This window comes from Anolis sagrei, chromosome 3, assembly GCF_037176765.1.
Source record: "Anolis sagrei isolate rAnoSag1 chromosome 3, rAnoSag1.mat, whole genome shotgun sequence".
NCBI classification, from domain to species: Eukaryota; Metazoa; Chordata; class Lepidosauria; order Squamata; family Dactyloidae; genus Anolis; species Anolis sagrei.
Window position 1 is genome coordinate 172,897,965 of NC_090023.1, and position 21,484 is coordinate 172,919,448.

Here is a 21,484-nt window from a genome sequence, read left to right on the forward strand (position 1 = left end):
ACAATTTGAGAAACTCTGCTTTAGAGGATACTGGACCAGAGAAAATGGCCAAAGGAGAACATCTGCTGTATGAAGTGGCTGCCTCATTCTGCCTAATGGTAGCTCCATTCCTGGTGCGTGATACATTCCCTCTAGCCACATATGTTTCTCTTCTAGGCCTGGCTCACATACAGTATATACAAAATTTTCTTTTCACTTTTTATTGTCTGTAAAGCCTTGTATTTTACAAGAAATCGAACTTGGTTAATTAACATTACCCTAGATAGTCTGATACAAAACAACACGAAAGCACTATTAAATCCACAAATATCAATAAAATAACCAGAATTCCTTCAAACCATCTGATTGATATCCAAGAGCCATTCTACACAAGCAATACCTGGCTCAAGGTTGGGGCGACTACAAAACGTACAGCCCCAAAATCCAGCCAGAAACAGCATGATAAAAAAAGTCACTGGAAATTCTGGATTAAACTATAAAATCAACTGAAGCCCATCTATGTATAAATACTGCCAAAGGAACAAAGAGTATCTCTCCCTTATTCATGCATTTCAGCATATTATTATTATTATTATTATTATTATTATTATCTTTATTTATACCCTGCAAAATCTCCCGGAGGACTCGATGCGGCTTACAAAGGCCAAGGCCACCAACAACAATAACATACACATACACAATAAAGTCATAAGCAAATAAAAACATCAAGCAAAGCATTAGAACAATAAAAAAACAATCACACAGTGACACATTTAAAAACCAAGTGCCGGGCCAAGTGTAATAGACAAAAATTTAAAAGTGCTGGACTTGACAGGTGATATGTAGAGGTATTTGGAGGGAGGTGCAATGAATTACAGTAATCCAATCTAGAACTTGATGCCTGGAGTTTCCTATTCTGGAAAGGCACACTGGAACAGCCAGGTCTTCAGATTCTTCCTAAAGACAGCCAGTGTTGGGGTTTGTCTGATGTCCTTGGGGAGAGAGTTCCAGAGTCAGGGGGCAACCACAGAGAAGGCCCTGTCCCTTGTCCCCACCAGACGCGCCTGTGACGCAGGTGGGATTGTGAGCAGGGCCTCTCCAGATGATCGAAGGGAACACGTGGGTTCATATATGGAGATGCGGTCACACAAATAAGCAGGTCCCAAACCATTTAGGGCTTTGTAAGTAAGCACCTACACCTTGAATTGGGACTGGAAGATGGATGGCAGCCAATGGAGCTCCTTAAACAGGAGGGTTGACCTCTCTCTGTAAGGGGTGCCAGTTAACATCCTGGCTGCCGATCGTTGGACCAGTGGGAGTTTCCGAGACGTTTTCAAGGGCAGCCCCACGTAGAGCGCATTACAGTAATTCAATCTAGAGGTGACCAAGGCATGGACCACCCCGACCAGACCAGCCTTTACGAGGTACGGTCGCAGTTGGCGCATGAGTCTCAGTTGTGCAAAAGCCCTCCCGGCCACCGCCAACACCTTTTTGGGGGAGGCGGGGGGAAGGACCCTGTTCTGGTGGTACTAGAGAGTTAGGGCTGCCAGACATGGCAAGGCTTTTTCAGTGTTGGCCCCTTTGTTGTGGATCTCCCTTCTATCTGGGATTCATTCAATTCCCACGTTTGTCTTTCATGTGCCAATTAGAAAAAAAATCTTGTATAGGATTTTAGGGAATAATACAATGATTAATTTGCTTTGTCCTGCTATTTATATTTCTTTCATAACATTTTAAATATTTTTGCTTGTGGTTATCGATATTTGTAAATATTAGACATAGATTTTTGTGATTTTTCAGAACTGTAATTTTAGGTATTAATAATGTATAAATAAAGTGTGGTTTTAACTGCCTTCATGAAGATTGTTAGTGATCCTGAACTCTTATAATCAATAAAATTAACAAATAAATGCAAGTGAGTTTTCGCTGTGACCCTTCCCTTCTGCTACACTGAATGTGCAGGAATATAGTTGCATACCGCATCATTCATAACTTTGTTTATGAGTGTACAAGCATTCGCCCATCAATCCAGGGAACAAGCACAAAGGCGCTTTCTTACTCTCTTCTTCTCTCTCCATATATATATATTAAAAGACTGTTGGCTCCTGGTGTGATTCAGGGAAGGGTGTCAAAGCTCCCCGTATTGATTTAGGGTGCTCTTTGCTTTCTCAGCATCTCCTGTTCCTGGAGGCTATGAAGTTATACAACACCCAGCTTGTTCAAGAAGTGTGAAATTCGTTCTTGTTGACCTTTCAGTTATGTTATTAAAAGGTTTCATGGCCAGTTGTTCTGGGGGAAGATTGGGGAGGGTGTGCTTACTATTTCAATGCCGGCTGGTATTTGGGGTAGGATTTACCAATTTCTGCCTGAACTAGTGTTAGTAGAAGGCACAAATTTTACTTCTGCACTTTTTCTTATTGTGGGCAACCAACTGCAAATACTAATTCTTCAACTTAACTTGGCACCCAAGGGTAAGGTGTTGGATCTCTGTTGAAAACATTTGCTTAAAGGATGCAGTGGAAAATCATCGAAATATTCATGATCTCAACATACCATAAATAAGCCTGTCTCATTTATTACTTTATTTATTTACTGTATTTTTATTCTGCTTTTCTCTTGATATAGGGACTTATGGCAGCTAAAGCAAATATGATACAATAAATAAGAAAAACTGAACCAATACTGTTCATTAAAATGTAAATATAAAAATTAAAAATTTTTTTTGTCATGAAGCATATAAATTCAGATATAATAAAATATAATTAAAACTACATTTAAAAACTAGACAGCCCATCCAAAGTATCCCCAGCAGCCTGCCCCTCACCATTCCTCAAATGCCTGATGGCAGAGGTACATTTTCACCCACCTATGAAAGGCAAGCAGGGACGGGGCCATCCTGGTCTCTTTTGGGAAGAAGTTCCAGAGTTTGGGAGCAGCCACTGTTGTATAGGGATCAATGGGAGAAGCTGGTTGGCAGATGCTTCACCCTACGGGATGGGGTTGGAGGTAAGTCGGGCAATGCAGGGTGTGGGGTGATGCCCCCCCCCTCCACTGGGCACTACCAGATTCACCATGATCTTTGGTGATTCCAGTGACCCATGTGATACAGTCATTTAGAGGGATCTGTTTATTCTTCATTTCGTTTTCCTATTGCTCATTTAGGATGCCCTGTAAATTGCAACATTTAAAAAAATGTAATATCAAAATCATTTTAGGACCTAATTATGAGTTCTAACAAAAGCTGTTGTCCTTATATTGGGAGTTCTTTAAAAAGGGATTATTGCTGTGGCTTTCAGTTGGTGGTTGCCTATCCTATTTGAAACCATGTGTGTGTTTATGTGCCTATAACAGCTTTCCATACTGATCAGGCACCATTAGTACTCTTATCCTATATTAATTTGTCCAATTGCCTTTCAGAGCTGTCTCCATTGACAGTCATCACTTGTGGTAGCCAAGATCAGATACAGTAGTAGTGAATTCTACTATTTAAGCCATGTGCTGTGTGAAGAAATAATTATTCTGAATCTCCTACCAAATGTGCCGGGGGGAAACAAGGAGAGGGGAACTAAAGAATAGTACCACAAACGTTAAATGTTCAATATTATTTAGGGAACAGTGAAAAGTAGGCAACATATTGCAAATCTTATAATCTGAACCAGAGTAAGAAAGATTCAATTTTGTAATAAAAACTTTACTTGAGAGTAAACACCTCTCTAGGAATTTCAAGGTCCTCCAAGCTCTGCTGGAGGTTGACTACAGAGTTGCTATGGAAGATCTAGCAATTCCTAGAGAAAACATTTTAATTAAATTCATGAATAGTTAAACATCACACTTGAAATGCCAACTGCACAAATTTGGATCAGATCAAGAAGTAATATATGCCAGGCACAGCAGAAATTTTCAAATGCCTGGTTACCTCTTTTATCAATTGTTGACATTGTTCTTTCCCTTATATTTTCTTTTGATAAACGCCAACATATTAACACTTTGCCAAAAGAATCTCTTAGGAAGACAGGTATACAAATGTCAGCATGCTGGAAGAAGAAAAGACTACCAGCATTGAAGCGATGGTCCTCCGCCATCAACTCCGCTGGACCGGCCACATTGTCTGAATGCCTAACCATCATCTCCCAAAGCACTTGCTCTACTCCAAACTCAAGAACGGAAAACAGAATGTGGAGGACAGGAAAAGAGATTTAAAGATGGGCTCAAAGCCAACCTTAAAAACTCTGACATAGGGACCGAGAACTGGGAAGCCCTGGCCCTTGAGCACTCCAGCTGGAGGTCAACTGTGACCAGCAGTGCTGTAGAATTTGAAGAGGGCGAATGGAGGATGAAAGAGAGAAACGTGCCAAGAGGAAGGCACATAAAGCCAACCCTGACTGGGACCACCTTCCACCTGGAAGCCAATGCCCTAACTGCGGGAGAAGATGCAGGTCACGAATAGGGCTCCACAGTCACCTACAGACCCACCGCCAGTACACCGATCTTGGAAGACAATCCTTTTATGACAACGAGGGATCGCCTAAGTAAGTAAGTAAGTAAGTAATTAACACTTTGGATGTTTCATTCTCACAAATAGGATTATAAACACATATGTGACTGTGTGTATCACCACCGAATCAGCATAGAAGCACTTTACATATACAGCACAAATACAATCCCCTTGTTTAACCAGCCCTATAGTTCTAACCAGCCCTATATCCACAGAGCTCAGAACGATATGCCAAGAATGTTTAACTTAAAACCATACAGTCAAAGGAAAAAGACACAACACAGGATAAGACTACTAAACATGTTTGAAAACTATTACTTGGTCACTAAGACCTATAAAGTCCTTCTTATAAGGTTTGGGTCCAGGAGAGATAAGGATGTTCTAGTCATAATCCGTATTTGCTCATTTTAAGTCAAGAAGGAAATCTTTCGGAGTTGGATTATGAACAGAACAGAAAGCCTGGCCCAGGGGTCCTCAAACTTTTGAAACAGAGGGCCAGATCACAGTCCCCCAAACTGTTGGAGGGCCGGATTTATATATATATATATATATATATATATATATATATATATATATATAAAAACATGAATGAATTCCGATGCGCTCTTCACATATCTTATTTGTAGTGCAAAAAAACTTTAAAACAATACAATAATTAAAATGAAGAACAATTTTAACAAATATAAACTTATTAGTACTTCAATGGGAAGTGTGGGCCTGCTTTTGGCTGATAAGATAGGGTTGTTGTTGTTGTTGTTGTTGTTGTTGTTGTTGTTGTGTGTTTTCAAGTCATTTCAGACTTAGGTTGACCCTGAGCGAGGGCTGGGTAAATGACCTTGGAGGGTCATATCTGGCCCACAGGCCTTAGTTTGAGGACCCCTGGCCTAGCCGTTGTGTCATCCAGGAAGTTGGGGCAGATTTCAAGGTTTAAACAAGTGATGGGGAGGGTTTTTTAAAAGTAGCAGAAAAATACCACTAGAACTGCTGAACGCTTTGATGCGGGACGTCAAATTAAGAGACAGCTCACCTGGAACATGGCATGATGGTAAGTGCTATCAACTCACCCGTTGTAATGATATTGACTGAAGAAAAGTGTCAATATGTGTGCATTTGTGTTGAGTGATGCTGTCTGGAAGTAATCTGTATATGCTGCATATGTGTATGCAGTATAGCCATAGTCCTGCTGCCTGTGTTAAAATTTGGTCCGGTAAATCTCAATGGATAGATTTGCCTGGATTTGCAAAGTACCTGACCTCGGGAAAAGAAGTCTTCCTAGCATGAGTCCTGCCTGCAGGCCTCCTCTGCATTCCCATGCAGGCTGCAGAGGCTGTTGCCATAAAGGCTGTGCTGTCCAGCTGTTCACCTGCAAACAAAACACTTCCTGAATCTCATATGATAAAGATGAGAACAAAGGAATGAAAGGCAAGAATGCAAAAGCAAAATAAATAAATGAAAATGAGAAGGAGGGGGCAGAGAAAATGCAAAGCCAGTGGTAAAAATATTTTAAAAGACTAGAGGGGGATATAACACTTTCCATATGCTCACAGCTTCTGCACCTTGAGCATCCTGTGGAGTTCTGTGTTTGAATGTCTAAAAAGAAGAGGAAGTCGGTCAAGTTCGGAGTGGAAAGGAAAAGGAGGCATTGAATCCCTGCTGCTTGCAATCTTCACTGCTTTATAGCTGATTTATAAGTGGAAAAGGCAGCACTTTCTCGGCTGTCAGAGACAGTAGGGGGAGAAGTGCCACATAAATGAATGGTCATTTGTCATCAACAGTGAAATCTCTTTCCCTTTTCTTGTACATTTCATATCCAGGCCTAAATGAGAAAGGAAGAAAAGCACTTTATATAATGGGACTGTATACTGTACAATGGAAACTCAAGTACAAATTGTCATTTGGTTGTGTATCTCATTGGGCAGTCTTAAGCACAGCCATAATGTGGAGAGAAAAAGCAGGGTATAAATAAACATAATAATAATCCCACATCTATTTCTACTCCACAGACAGCGTTCAAAATCTACCCCTTCCAAACCCCAGAAGAGAATTCCAAATCCACACATTGACAAGATCAGCTCAAATATCAGGGCTATCTATATAAATAAAAATGTAATGTTCGTTTGTGAGATTAACATAACTCAAAAACCACTGGATGAATTGACATGAAATTTGGACACTACACCCCTAACAGACCAACGAGTGGCCATCACTCATAATCCCCCCCCCCCCAAAAAAAAACAGTGGAAAAGCTAAATGATGAAAAGCTAAATGATGATACAGAAAAAAGGGAGGGAAGGAAGGGGAGAAAGGAAGAAAGGAAGAAAGAAAAAAGAAGGAGAGAAAGAGGGAGGGAAAGAAAGATGGAAAGAGAGAAGGAAGCATGGAAGCAAAGAGTGAAGGAAGGAAAGAAAGAAGTAGAGAAGAAAGGAGAGAGAGAAAAAGAAACAAAAAGGGGGAAAGAAAGAGGTAGAGAAGGAAGGAAAGAGGGAGTGAAGGAAGAAAGGAAAAGCAGAAAAAAAGGGAGGGAAGGAAAGAAGGAAAGAGAGAAGGAAGAAAGTGAAAAGCAAAGGAAGGAAAGAGGTAGAGATGGAAGAAAGGAGAGAAAGAGGAAGGAAAAGAAAAAGGAGGGATGAAAGAAAGAGGTAGAGAAGGAAGGAGAAAAGGACAGAAAAAAAGGAAAGGAAAGAAAGGGAGCAAAGGAAGAAGGGAAAGAAGCATAAAAAAGAGGGAAGGAAGGAAAGAAGGGAAGAGAGAAGGAAGGATGGAAGCAAAGAGTTAAGGAAGGAAGGAAAGGTAGAGAAGGAAGGAAGGAGTGAAAGAGGAAAGAAAATAAAAAGGGGGAAGGAAAGAAAGAGATAGATAGTGAAAGAAGAAGGAAAATAAAAAGGGGGAAGGAAAGAAAGAGATAGATAGAGGAAGAAGGAAGAAGGAAAGAAATTAGGAAAGAAAGGAAGGGGGGAAAGAAGAAGAGAAAGAGGTAGGGAAGGTTGGCCACAGCAACGCGTGGTGGGTACAGCTAGCATGGGATAAAAGTGTAATGACAGGTTCACTTACACAACTCCCATGAGCCCCAAGCACCCTTTAAAATCCAATTTTCAACTCTTTTTTCCCCTTTCTCGGGTGTCTTGTTTTTAAGGCTGCCTATGGCTCTAAATAGGAAAAGTTATAGGCACTCTATTGCCAACTGCTCTTCTCCTTTCACCAGGAATAGGGACCAACCTCATTAAGCAAAACTGGGAATACAACTAACCACAAAGAAAGCTGCATCACACAGATAGGAGAAAAAGCTATATTCTTCCACAAAGGGTCTTAAAGATCACAGAGAACATTGAAACAATCAGGAAGATATGGCTCAGAGAAAAAGCCTGCTATTTACTCAGCAGCCTTTCATAATCTGTGTGCTTGTTTCTGAATACAGCTTACATCTGTCTAGAACTATTAAGCCATGAACATGATGAACATTTCTGCTCTCTAACCTCAAACACACATATACACACTTCAAGTGTTGCCCAGGGGTCTATAAATAAGCCTGAAATTTCTTTCTTGTTTACAGGACAGAAAAGTCCCCACACTTATCCCCTAGAGATAGGATGAGTAAGGAGAGGCAATGAGGAAACCCGAAAGGCACCTGTGAAAGCCACTGACATTAATTCTTCCCACAGATTATACTTTTTACTTAAGTGGTCTTTGAAGCTACTACGTCAAAGGATCAACTGGGGCAAGCCATGAGCCATGTGCAACTCCAAAGAAATGCGTATTTTTAAAAACCACCATTTCAGAAACAAACACAGAGCTGGGATGAGAATCATGGGGTTTTCCAGGTATTGTTGGGCCATAACATTCAGCATCTGTTACCATCATAACTAATAATAATAATAATAATAATAATAATAATGGGATCTGCACGCATTATTCGCCAATACATCACATAGTCCTAGACACTTGGGAAGTGTCCGACGTGTGATCCAATTCAACAGCCAGCAGAGTGTCTGCTGTGGACTCATCTTGTTGTGTTTCAAATAATAATAATAATAATAATAATAATAATAATAATCCAGTTCTTGTGGGTTTTTTCGGGCTATATGGCCATGTTCTAGAGGCATTTCTCCTGACGTTTCGCCTGCATCTACGGCAAGCATCCTCAGAGGTGACCTCACCTCTGAGGATGCTTGCCATAGATGCAGGCGAAACGTCAGGAGAAATCCCTCTAGAACATGGCCATATAGCCCGAAAAAACCCACAAGAACTGAGTGATTCCAGCCATGAAAGCCTTTGACAATACAATAATAATAATCTTTATTTACACCCCGCCAGCATCTCCCCAATGGGGACTCAGGGTGGCTAACATGAGGCCAAAGCCCAAAAATACAATACAACACAATAAAATACAGAATACAGAAACAAAATTACATCAGAAGTTAATTGCAATAGCAAAGTAAAATAATAAAGCAAATTCACACAAAATAAAATCAAACAGGATGGGCAGGCCAAATGGACAAGATGAAATAATAAAATAATAAAACCCTGGGTGAGGTAGGAATAAAAATATGTAAGTAAGGGGAGTCCAAAAGTGATAAAAAACAGCGAGACAAGGCTTTTAGTTTAGGGTGGAGAGAAAGGTGTGTCATAAAGGCGACACTAAAGATGGGGCAAACAGAAATGGGATATGTATTGTCGAAGGCTTTCATGGTTGGAATCACTCAGTTCTTGTGGGTTTTTTCGGGCTATATGGCCATGTTCTAGAGGCATTTCTCCTGACGTTTCGCCTGCATCTATGGCAAGCATCCTCAGAGGTGAGGACCTCACCTCTGAGGATGCTTGCCATAGATGCAGGCGAAACGTCAGGAGAAATGCCTCTAGAACATGGCCATATAGCCCGAAAAAACCCACAAGAACTGAGAAATGGGATAAATGGTCACTTCCCCAAAGGCAGAAATACTGGAAGTTATAGTTCAACAATTCCTGCAAGACAACACAATTTCTGATGTTTGCCACAGGAAGGCATATATTTACTGCAAGATGTGTGGAAAGAAAGGTGATATACATGACCACAGATGTCTGTGATCTAGTCTGCAATCTATATTTTGAAATAGTCCTCTTTTTTGCTTTTTGAAATATGATAACTCTACAAGTAACCCAGTGATTCCCAGAGTGGGTATCAAAGTTTCACAGGTTTCATACATATTCACCAAAACATAAATTCAGTTCTCACTTCTAATTTTAAAATAATAAAACATATTTAGTTCATTTATTTGAAAATATCAAAGGCATATCGATGAAAAACAAAACAGTGTTCTCCCTGTTCAGTTCAGTCGGCATGTCACGGTGCCTCTCCCACTGCCATTCAATTTTATCCAGCAGGCGCAATGCAATGCTTGCAAGAACAATCACTTAAATGAACAACACTTTTGCCATGTACAGAGTGTTGCATCTCAAACACCCAAAGAAAACGAACAAGCACTTTCTGAAGCCCGTTAAGTTTGGGATCAGCTGGGAGGGCAATCTGGATTTCAATGCTAATTGCATGCATTCTGATTTATCATAGTGGATTCAACTCCTGGCATTTTGCATTTGCTCCAAAATGCTGGCATAGCTGGAAGTGTAAAAAGGGGAAAAGAAGCTGTAACAATCTCATTGTTTAGTGTCTGACAGCCTGACTATGCTAAACATCTGTTTGAAATATTAATAACTGTCAGATGGGAACAGCTCAGGGGCTCTGTACGGTTTCATACCATCTGTTGGTAGAATAAACACACTTACATACAAACACTTTAAAACATTTTGTCTGAGTTCTTGTATTCTTGGCCTACAACTGTTTGCCTGTGTAGGCTGATGAGAGATAGGGGAATATACCAACTCAGGACCACATGGGCTGTTAGAACTAAGCATGCTATAGGACAAGATAGTAATGTTATTCAGCTGACATGCTTGTCATTTCTTGGCCCTGTGTCTCCCAACTGCTAGAAAGTGCACATGTGCTGGTTAGCCACGGCCAGTTGGAGTTCCAAGACACACAACCACTGCAGGCCTCTACTTTGTGTATCCAAAGACACTTCTCTATCACACAGCATTTCCTATTTTCCAAAGAAAAGTAGTGATGAATCTGAAAATGCAGCGACTGTATTGATGAAGGCATGATGAAATTACATATTACACATGATGAAATTATATATTTATTGGAAAATATATATTGGATGTAACCTTAAGAACAGACAAGCATCCCGAGCTCTGAGGATTACCTGGGAAGGAATCCCACTGGAGCATTGCAGCACACCCAAATACCTGGGAGTCACTCTGGAGTGTGCTCTGACCTACAAGAAGCACTGCCTGAACATCAAGCAAAAAGTTGGCGCTAGAAACAATATCATATGAAAGCTGACTGGCACAACCTGGGGATCACAACCAGACACAGTGAAGATATCTGCCCTTGCGCTATGCTACTCTGCTGCTGAGTATGCATGCCAAGTGTGGAACATATCTCACCACACTAAAACAGTGGATGTGGCTCTTTATGAGACATGCTGCATTATCACAGGGTGTCTGCGCCTTACACCACTGGAGAAATTACACTGCTTAGCCGGTATTGCACCACCTGACATCCGCCGGGAAGTAGCAGCCAATAGTGAAAGGACCGAGGCAGTAACATCTCCAGCTCATCCCTTGTTTGGGTATCAGCCAGCACGTCAATGACTTAAATCAAGAAATAGTTTTCTTAGATCTACAGAGACACTCACTGGAACACCCCAGCAAGTGAGAGTCCAAAAGTGGCAGGCTCAAACATCCATGGGTGATACCAAATGAGAGACTCCCCCCTGGGCACACAGAGGACTTGGCAACTTGGAAGTTGCTGAACAGACTGCGCTCTGGCACCACGAGATGCAGAGCCAACCTTAAGAAATGGGGCTACAAAGTGGAATCCACGACATGCGAATGTGGAGAGGAGCAAACCACTGACCACCTGCTGCAACGCAACCTGAGCCCTGCAGCAACACCAGAAGCACTCCAAGTGGCCAGATACTGGTCAAAGGACATTTAATCAACTACCAAACTCACAAATTGTGTATTTTGTCTGTTTGTTTGCTTTGTTCTGTTAGAAATGTAATATAATTGACTGGTTGCCCTGACACGACAAACAAATAAAACTTGGGAAAATATTATCTTCTTAAAAGCTGCAAATTAAGATGCCACAAAGAGGCCAGAAAGAGGCATGGGTCTAGGAAAGGAATGTATCTGGCAAATATCAGGAGACTCTTCCATTTGGTACCAAGCAGGGCTTATCATAAGATTAATGAGCCTGGCTATCAAGAGACTTCTTCAGGAGGAACTTATCTCAAGATGGATGGAAGCTCTTGTTGCTATCAGTAGCCAGTAGCAGACACTCTGGTGCTATGGTCCACTAATGAGCAGCTCTTTTAGATAAAGGTTCTTAATGGAAGATTGAAGGTGTTGAAGTTAACATATGCTATTGAAGTCAATGCAAAAGTGGAATTTTGTGACGCACATTGTGATGCTTTTATGATGCATGCATATTATTTTAAAGGGTATATAAACCAAGGCAATTCTTTTGATCAGCACCCTGCGTTTTGGAATACCAGCAGGGTCCATATCCGGTTGGTACCAACTGAGAATAAACCGTGCTTTTACAGACCTCATGAACTCTTTTGTCTCTTTTCCTCAAACCTTCTCCCTGCTATTTCAGTATGAATGTGAACTGTCCCAGTGAATCAAAGGCATACAAGAAGAAGAATTTCATATGTATTTAATGGTACAGGCATAAAGACACCAGTACATTTTTAAACCATTGATCAAAAGTTTGGGCGTTTGCCATATCTAAACCTAGTGGACATTTTTTTCTTTTGGAAAAAAAGAAAAGAAAAAGGAAACCCGCCTAACTATATGCTCGTTTAGTTTCTGCAGGTGCCGAGTTGTTTTCAAGCCCCAAATCATGGAATTCTCTGGGAGCAATTCAGGGAGTAAACCATCATCCCTATACCCTGCAGGAACATTCTCATGGGAAACTACAATTTGCACAGGTGTCTCTATGTCATTCTCTGCATCAATATCACAGACCAAACCATTGCCATCTTGAACCTCATTTACATCATTCCCCACATCCAAAGCACCCTGATCCTGAAACAATTACAGGCTCCAACAAAACCGTTGTGCTGGCTGAACTGCTGACCCGAAGACCTGATGGTCAGTGGTTCAAATCCAGAGAATGTGTGAGCTTCTGTCTGTCAGCCTCAGCTTCCCATGCGGGGACATGAGAGAAACCTCCCACAGGATGGTAACACATTCGGCCATCCCCTGGGTAACATTCTTGCAGATGGCCAATTCTCTCACACCAGAATCAACTTGAAGTATATTCTCAATTAGCTACTGACACGATAAAAAAACCCAGCCCCATGTTTCCACTGAGCATTAATTTTTCTTCATGAATTACCGTCAAAGCGCTAAAATGCTTTTGCAGTATTATACTAGGAAAAACTTGGTGATAACATTGCTCTTTCTCTCATTTTGTCTTTGTTGAATCTGGAAACAACCTCTTCATTTACCTGCTGACCAGGGCTGATGACAGTAGAACCACATGGAGGAGGCAAGTAACTGATGCATTTCATTTTGGAAAACACTTGATTCATTTAAACTGTGTGTGAATGAAAATTATTTAATAACACTTGGAGCTTCCCAAAAATACTTCAGAATGAGGAAAAATATGTGGATATCCAAAATAAAACAAGTCTGTACAGGAATAAAATCTGACATTTCTTGAGATATTTTTCCCCCTCTGCAGCAGCCTGAAAAGGACTGAAATATTTGCAGATTTCCAATACAATTTCTGATCTTTTTGCTCTGGTGTGTTTATCTCCAACACAGTATATAGATATCCACAGTTCTTTCTTTTTTCTCTTTATCTATTAGGCACCACTTATTTCACTTTCAAACTATTACTGCCTTTAAAGTATTCCATACAATGTGAATCATCTCTATGACTCTAGCTTTTTCCCAACATCTACAGCCAATTTCAGACTATTATTATGTCACACTGTCACCACTACAATTTTAGTAACTAACATTTGACTCTGGTTTTGAGGGTGACATAGTTTTAAAAGGGAATTTTCAGGGATGTTCCAAATGCTCATATGCCTTATTTATTGCCATAGTGGCCTGCTTCTGCAGAGGGCCTTTGTTTGCCGAAAAACACTGATAGTTTGAGAAAATCTTGCTGCAAAGAGGAAGTTACTTTTTAAGGATAAATGTACATCAGGACAAAACTGGCTAGATAGTGGCAAGTTAGTACTTCCTAAGTTTCCTAGTTGTTTTGGAGTTATACTTGCAACAGAAAAACAGATAAGACTGATTCATTTATACAGTCATGGTCAGAGAACAATAGACTATAGTTGTGCCATTGTTAGGGTCCCACATGTGCCTTCATGCCTGTCAAAGTCATAAAGAACCAATGAGCATCTGTATAGCCAGCTTAGACCAATGAACTGATTGATCTCTGAACACCAATGAGAATGCGTATTCAATTTACTGCCAAAGTAATAAAAACTCTGCAGTCCCATTGGGAGGGGGAGGGGGCAGCAAAACCTTTTGATTGCATTGTATATGTGTTTTGCCGTCTTGCTATGGCCACACAATAAACAGCTTATTGCAGTTTTAAAGATCCAACTTTCGAAGTGTCTGTTGCACTCCAGGACAAGAAAAGCCCTCTCACTGTAAATACCACACCATTGATTGGAAAACAATCCTTTTACTGAAGATAATTAAAAAGCAGCAAGTAAAAAGCACTTTAAAGAAATGGGTAAATCCAATTAGGCAAGAAGATAAGCAGGAGCAAAAATAGTCCAGGGTAAAGTTTAGCAAAGTTGATAAAAACAAAGTCCACACTTCTCTAATATAATTCAGGAAAACAGGAAACATTAATCCAAGGCATGAGTAGGCATTCATACATTCCAAGAGTCCAAGCCATGAACAAGAAATACTTAGACAAGAATCTTCCAAGCAAAGCTTCCATGAAACAAAGGATGAGAACTACACTTGATACCAACGATGCTTCATCTGACTATATTTCCCATAATTTGAACTTTTTATCCCCTCGTTAAGCTATTCCACACACTCAGCAATTGGTTTTCGTTTTACTTGAGATCCCTTATCTTTTTCTGTCAGAGCCTGGCAGAATGCCAAAGACACTGTTCAGCCTGTCTGTTTTGACTAATTTCCTCTTGCCTATCTATTTGCTCATTACGTCTTGCAGCTGGGTCAGGTGCCCAGTTGTTTTCAAGCTCCAAATCATGGGAACCCCCTGGTTGCAATTCAGGGAGTATACTATCATCCCAACATCCTTCAGGGACATTTTCATGGGAAACTACACTTTGCACAGGGGTCTCCTGGTCCTTCTCCGCATCAGTATCATTGCTATCATGAAATTCATTGGGATCACTTCCCACATCCAAAGCACCCTGATCCTGAAACACAATCACAGTGTCCTTCCTAGTCCTCTCCATTGGAATAATAATAATAATAATAATAATAATAATAATAATAATAATCCTTTATTTGTACCCCGCTACCATCTCCTGAAAGACTCGGTGCGGTTTACAAGAGGCCGAGCCCAAATACAACAGTAAAAACAACAGCAACAACGAACAGCAAAATAACTCAAAAAACAAAGCAATAACATAACAACACACAATGACGCAATTAAAATCAATGGCAGGGCCAAATGTAATAATTAAAATTAAAAACTGCTGGGCATAACCAGTTGGAGTGTTTGGAGGGGGATGGGCATGCAGATATCCTGGATCTCTGATAAAGTGCATTGGGACATAATGCTAGGAATTTCCTTATTCTGGGAAGGCACACGGGGACTACCATGTTTTCAAGCTCCTCCTAAAGATTGCTAGCGACGGGGCCTGCCTGATGTCCTTAGGGAGAGAGTTCCAGAGGGCTCCTGCTTTTTGGATTTGGGTTTTAGGAATATTTCAGATCTTTGCACCTTCATTTTCATGTCTCCCAGCCACTATCCAAGTTACATATTCCCCCAGTGTCCAGTGCCACCCATATCATATATGTGGGACTACCAGACAATAACCTAGACTGGAGTGATAAGAGAAGTATATGGACATGTGACCTATGCTTACTGAACCCATACCTCCACTTCTGGCCCAAAGTAGAAATACTCATATTTCTCTCATAGTCACTTGTACATCTAGCCTGCTTACTAGTTACCTAGCAAAAAATGCTTTGTCAGGAAGAAGGCAATAGGAAAAAAAGGAATGCCACATTACAGCAGAATAGACTCAATCAAGAAAACCACAACCCTGAATCTGCAAAACAAGAGCAGGGCTGTTAAAAACGGGTAACTTGGAAGTCTCTCATTCATAGGGTCGCCACGAAGAGAAGGTGATTTGACAGCAGTTAACAACAACAACAACAATGGCTTTTGCTTACCAGAACTCTCAGAACTGTAGTTCCCACAGTGACATTTTCAAAGAGGCTGATGTTGTACAGAACTTGGCTGAATATTGGACGGTTGTCATTCTCATTGATGAGGTTAATTTTCACCCGTGCAAAGCCAACATGGTCTGGCAGGCTCTCATTTGCAAACAGCTGAGTGGAAACAAATGGCAAATGATGAGTGTGAAGCTTTCATTTGTATAGGTTTCTTTCTCTTTTAAATGAGAGGCTCTAAACACCCCATGAACTCTTTTGATGGACTGTTATGATAGCAGTAAGCATTTGGCTGGCAGTCTATGCACCATGTTTTAAACCATATACCATTGAACATGCATGATGTATGAGAGTTCTCTGTCAAAAGCTGACAGCTTTTCTATGTCACGGTGCCTTTTCTAGGCTGCAGATTTGAAAACAAGGAAGTTCCATCTCAACTCTGGGTGCTAGAAAATAAAGTAAATCTAATCAATGCAACATAATTAAAAATGAGATGAAAATGTTGCTATCATTTTGACAATCTTTATTGGATTTCTGACCCACTAGATATTGTCCAGTCCTCAAAAGAACCAGTAGGCAAATATTTATAACGCATAAAACCTGGCTAGTTTTTACACACTATGTAAATTCCTGCATGCCAAAACAGTTTCCGTCATTTTCCCCAACTAGGTGATATTTTTGCACAATCTTGGATTATTATTGTTTTTCTCTTTTTGTTAAGGAAAATCAATTGAACAAAGCTATTTAGTTTTGTGTAAATCCCAACATTTATGTAGAAAACATTATTTATTATTTATTATTATTATTATTATTATTATTATTATTATTTTACACATAGCAGTGTTTTCTACACATGTTTGAGCAAAAACAAAGTTCATTGAATAAACTTCAATGTTTGTTGCACAAATTTATTTTTAGTTGTAGCTGAAAAATTTGTGAGTATTCTTTGCATTTCTCCTGCATTCATCTCACTTTTCATTTTACAGCTCTCATGCTTATGGTAGGAAGACTGATCCGTCTCAAAGTGTGAAAATTTATGAGGGAAGATTTGGAATGAGATTATGTACAGATTCAGAATTCATCCAGTTTAGAAATGAACACCCCAATAAGAATCCTGGCCAATATATCTCTGTCAGCATGCTGGAAGAAGCGAAGACCAACAGCATTGAAGCAATGGTCTTCCGCCATCAACTCTGCTGGACTGGCCATGTTGTCCGGATGCCCGACCACCGTCTCCCAAAGCAGTTGCTCTACTCCGAACTCAAGAATGGAAAATGGAATATTGGAGGACAGGAAAAGAGATTTAAAGATGGGCTCAAGGCCAACCTTAAAAACTAACACCAAGAACTGGAAGCCCTGGCCCTTGAGTGCTCTAGCTGGAGGTCATTTGTAGAATTTGAAGAGGCATGAATGGAGGGCCAAAGAGAGAAATGTGTCAAGAGGAAGGCAAATCAAACCAACCCTGACCGGGACCACCTTCCGCCTGGAAACTAATGCCCTCGCTGTGGGAGAACATGCGAGAAAAGAATAGGGCTCCACAGTCACCTACGTACCCACCTCCAAGGACACTGCACTTGGAGGACAATCTGACTCGGACAACGAGGGATCGCCTAAGTAAGTAAGTAATCTTTGACTTTGAAACGTATTGTAATGGGGTCTGCTACTACTCTCAGACAAAATATCTGCCAGTTCCTTCCACCCTTTAAAGTACCGTATATTCTGGTGTATAAGACTACTTTTTAACCCAAGTAATCTTCTCAAAAGTCAGGGGTTGTCTTATACATGGGGTCGTCTTATACATGGGAGTAGTCTTATACACGGGAGTAGTCTTATACACGGGAGTAATCTTATACACAGGAGTAGTCTTAAACGGGGAGTAGTCTTATACATGGGAGTCGTCTTATAAAGCAGGTGCTGAAACATCCAATCGGATTGGAGAATCTGTGGTTGCTGTATATGGTAGCGGAAGCTCAAAAATGGCAATGGCCGTGTCCCTGCCATATGCAACGACTGTATGAAAACATTAAGGACAACACTGTACAAGTACGGTAGAAGAAAATCCATTCACCGGGATTCATGGACTTAATGCGGTCCCGATGGTGAGGTGAAAGGGCGCCTCACCAGAAAGGTGTAAGTGAAGGGCAGAGCAAGATGCAGGGGTGCCCGGGATATGGAAAAAAGAGATAGAGTGGCTCTGGGCCCAAGACGACTCCCATGTATAAGACTACTCCCGCACCTCTTTTACCTGTCTGGCCCACCCTTGTATCCTATTACTGTCCCTCCTCCTCTGCCTCTCAGATCTCGCTCCTGAAGACTGCAGTGAAGCGGGGCAGGTGTGCATGTGTGAGATCTGAGAGGCAGAGAAGGAGGTACAGTAATAGGAAAATTACCATATTCAAATCAAATCTGATGGTTTTTAAATTTTTATTTGGTGTGCATGGGAAGAGGGGTAGTCTTATACGGCGAATATATCCCAAACTCTATATTTTAACTGGAAAAGTTGGGGATTGTCTTATATGCCAAGTCGTCTTATATACTTTTACAATAGTGGAGAAACAGTAGAAATAAATTTCCTGAGGATATAAATCCCATTCCTTTGTTTCACTGGAATTTTAGTACCTGATGTTTTTCAATTCAAACAAATTACATATGTGTAAATAGCAGCCTTAGGATTGTAGTCTGTATTTCCAATATCCTTAATCCTAAACACCCGTCTTCTTCTCCTTTAATATACCCACCAGGCATCATGGGTATCAGCATCACTGTTGTACACAAGGATCTGTGCCACAGGGAATATGTCACAAGGTTCTCCAGTTACCTTATCCTCTACCCTTCTGAATTTAGACAGGATTTAACCCAAAGATTTACATTTCTATTTTATACCTTGTAGTGCCCTAGGAAGTCAGGGTTTTATTTATGCCTCGGCGCTGGTGTATAAAGGCCCCACTGTCAAAACTAATAGCAACAGAGGCTGCTGGCATGATGTTTACAGAGCTGCTTTGACTTTCCCCAAATTTACAGCTCACACAGACACTGGGACGAAGCTCAAGCAGGCAGCTGGAAAAAGCTCCATTGCCTGATAGGTGCATTTAAACCAAAGTTTTATAGAACATAAAACTTTTATAGCTCCAGACATAAAAAGGGAGGGGGTGTTCTATTTAAGCCGTTGCAGCTGGGGCCCTAAATTTTGGAAGATAAGACTCACAGCAGATCTCTTTTCATTTTCTTCCTCTATTTTTTTTAACGCTAAAATTTAATACTCTGGAAACAGACCTCACTGGGTAAAGTAACATATACTATACAACTGCAACCACAAGTGCCAATGTTTCATATTTGACACTTAACAATATTGTTACGTTAATATTTTGTCCCTGTATCCCTTTCTGCCAACCACTACTCTGATGTCCCTCAAACTGTGGGCCGGATTATAAGTTAAAAAAAAATGAATGAATTCCTATGCACACTGCACATATCTTATTTGTAGTGCAAAAAAAAAAAACACTTTAAAACAATACAATAATATTTAAAATGAAGAAAAAAATTAACAAATATAATAATAATAATAATAATAATAATAATAATCCTTTATTTGTACCCTGCTACCATCTCCCGAAGGACTCGGTGCGGCTTACACGAGGCCGAGCCCAAAATACAACAATAAAACGACAACAATAATACAGCAAAATAAAACAAAAAACAAGAAATAACATTAACAGCATGCAATTATGTAGTTAAAAACAATGGCCGGGCCAAATGTAATAATTAAAATTAAAATAAAAAAGTTCTGAGCATGACAGGTAGGGTGTTTGGAGGGGGGTGGGCATGCAGATATCCTAGATCTCTAAATAAAGTGCGTTGGGACATAATGCTAGGAGCTTCCTTATTCTGGAAAGGGTTCCTTATTCTGGAAACTCATTAGTATTTCAATGGGAAATACTGCTTTTGACTGATGAGATAGGATTGTTGTTGTCATTGTTGTTGTTGTTGTTGTTGTTGTTGTTGTTGTTGTTGTGTGCTTTTAAGCCATTTCAGACTTAGGTTGACCCTGAGTGAGGGCTGGGTAAATGATCTTGAAGGGCCGTATGCAGCCCCCGGGCCTTCGTTTGTGGACCTCTGGTCTATAAGATCCCTCAAGATTTATCCCTCATGTCTTATTAAGCCTTGACAAAATCTTATCAAACCTAGCCAACATGAAAAGTGCTAAATTCTTCAAGTGGGTTTAGAGAACACTTTACATTACTGGAGACCTCATTCTACAAGAGGTCTCTTTTTATTATACTTTTGGGAAAAGAAGCAGAACCAACAAAAACATTGTTACTGGTAGGATGGTGCATCATTCCTTTCAACTATTAATTTTGTAGCAATCTTAAAAATTGATGTTAATCCCATGTTTTCACTATGCCAAAGTACAACTATTTTCTTTACCAGGTCAGTTGTTTTACAACCATAAGGCCCGCCAAACAATCTCCGTACACATACCATTAAAGGTAAAGGTAAAGGTAGTCCCCTGACATTAAGTCCAGTCATGTCTGACTCTGGGGTGTGGTGCTCATCTCCATTTCTAAGCCGAAGAGCCAGCGTTGTCCGTAGACACCTCCAAGGTCATGTGGCCGGCATGACTGCATGGAGCGCTGTTACCTTCCCGCCGGATCTACTATTGATCTACTCACATTTGCATGTTTTCGAACTGCTAGGTTGGCAGAAGCTAGGGCTGACAGCGGAAGCTCACATCGCTCCCCGGATTCGAACCTGCGACCTTTCGATCAACAAGCTCAGCAGCTCAGTGCTTTAATCCACTGCGCCACCGGGGGCTCCTAACACATACCATTAGCTGACACAAAAACCAAAACCATGGACTTGTCTTCAGCCATATTGTTTTGACTTCCACCTGTCAACATTGACTAGGCGGAGTTCATTATGTTCAGTCCAGAATCTACAAAGACAATCTCTAGTCTACATCCAGAATAACATGGAGAAAGTGCTTACACAAGTCATCCTACAATTAAAATAAAAGTGGGGAGGTGTCACAGCCAGGTTTGATGGCAACTATTCTGGAGTGGATTCTGGCAAAAGACCAATGTATACACAGGCTCCATACAGCTGTGCTCCATTAAGCATCTGCCTCTTTTGGCAGAACTATCATATGACCTAATTCTACCATTGCATGGCTCGTGGCATAGGGGCCATAAAATTTATGAAGATACACAACCTGCATTTTAACTACTTCATGTAAAACAGCACACCTGGAGGAGAATGGAACAGGATAGCCACGCCTTTAAAAGATGCTAAAAGAGGAGATTCTTTAAAGGGACAAAGGAAAAGGATTTAGAAATGGATTATTTCTTAGGAAAAAGAGAAAGAAAATGATACAATCTCAATTTAATGAGTAGGATGATTCTCAATACTATAGTTCAGTCCTCCACAGCCTGATATCCTCCAGTTGGGTTTCAATACAAATCCTATCATTCCCAAGCCCTGTGGCTGTATATGATGGAAGCTGTAGTGAATTTGGAGTGCATCAGGTTGGACAACCCTACTCTAGTGTATTTCTTAAGGGCA

The 21,484-nt window shown here is 40.6% G+C and overlaps 1 protein-coding gene across 1 annotated transcript in view; it reads right to left on the bottom strand.

Annotated features, from left to right (window-relative positions):
* CDH23 (cadherin related 23) overlaps window positions 1-21,484 on the bottom strand; it is a 648,000-nt gene that overhangs the window by 298,995 nt on the left and 327,521 nt on the right. The window contains exon 13 of the mRNA XM_067465691.1: window positions 15,926-16,084. Within this exon, the coding sequence (XP_067321792.1) occupies window positions 15,926-16,084 (159 nt within the window). The remainder of the gene's footprint in view (window positions 1-15,925; window positions 16,085-21,484) is intronic.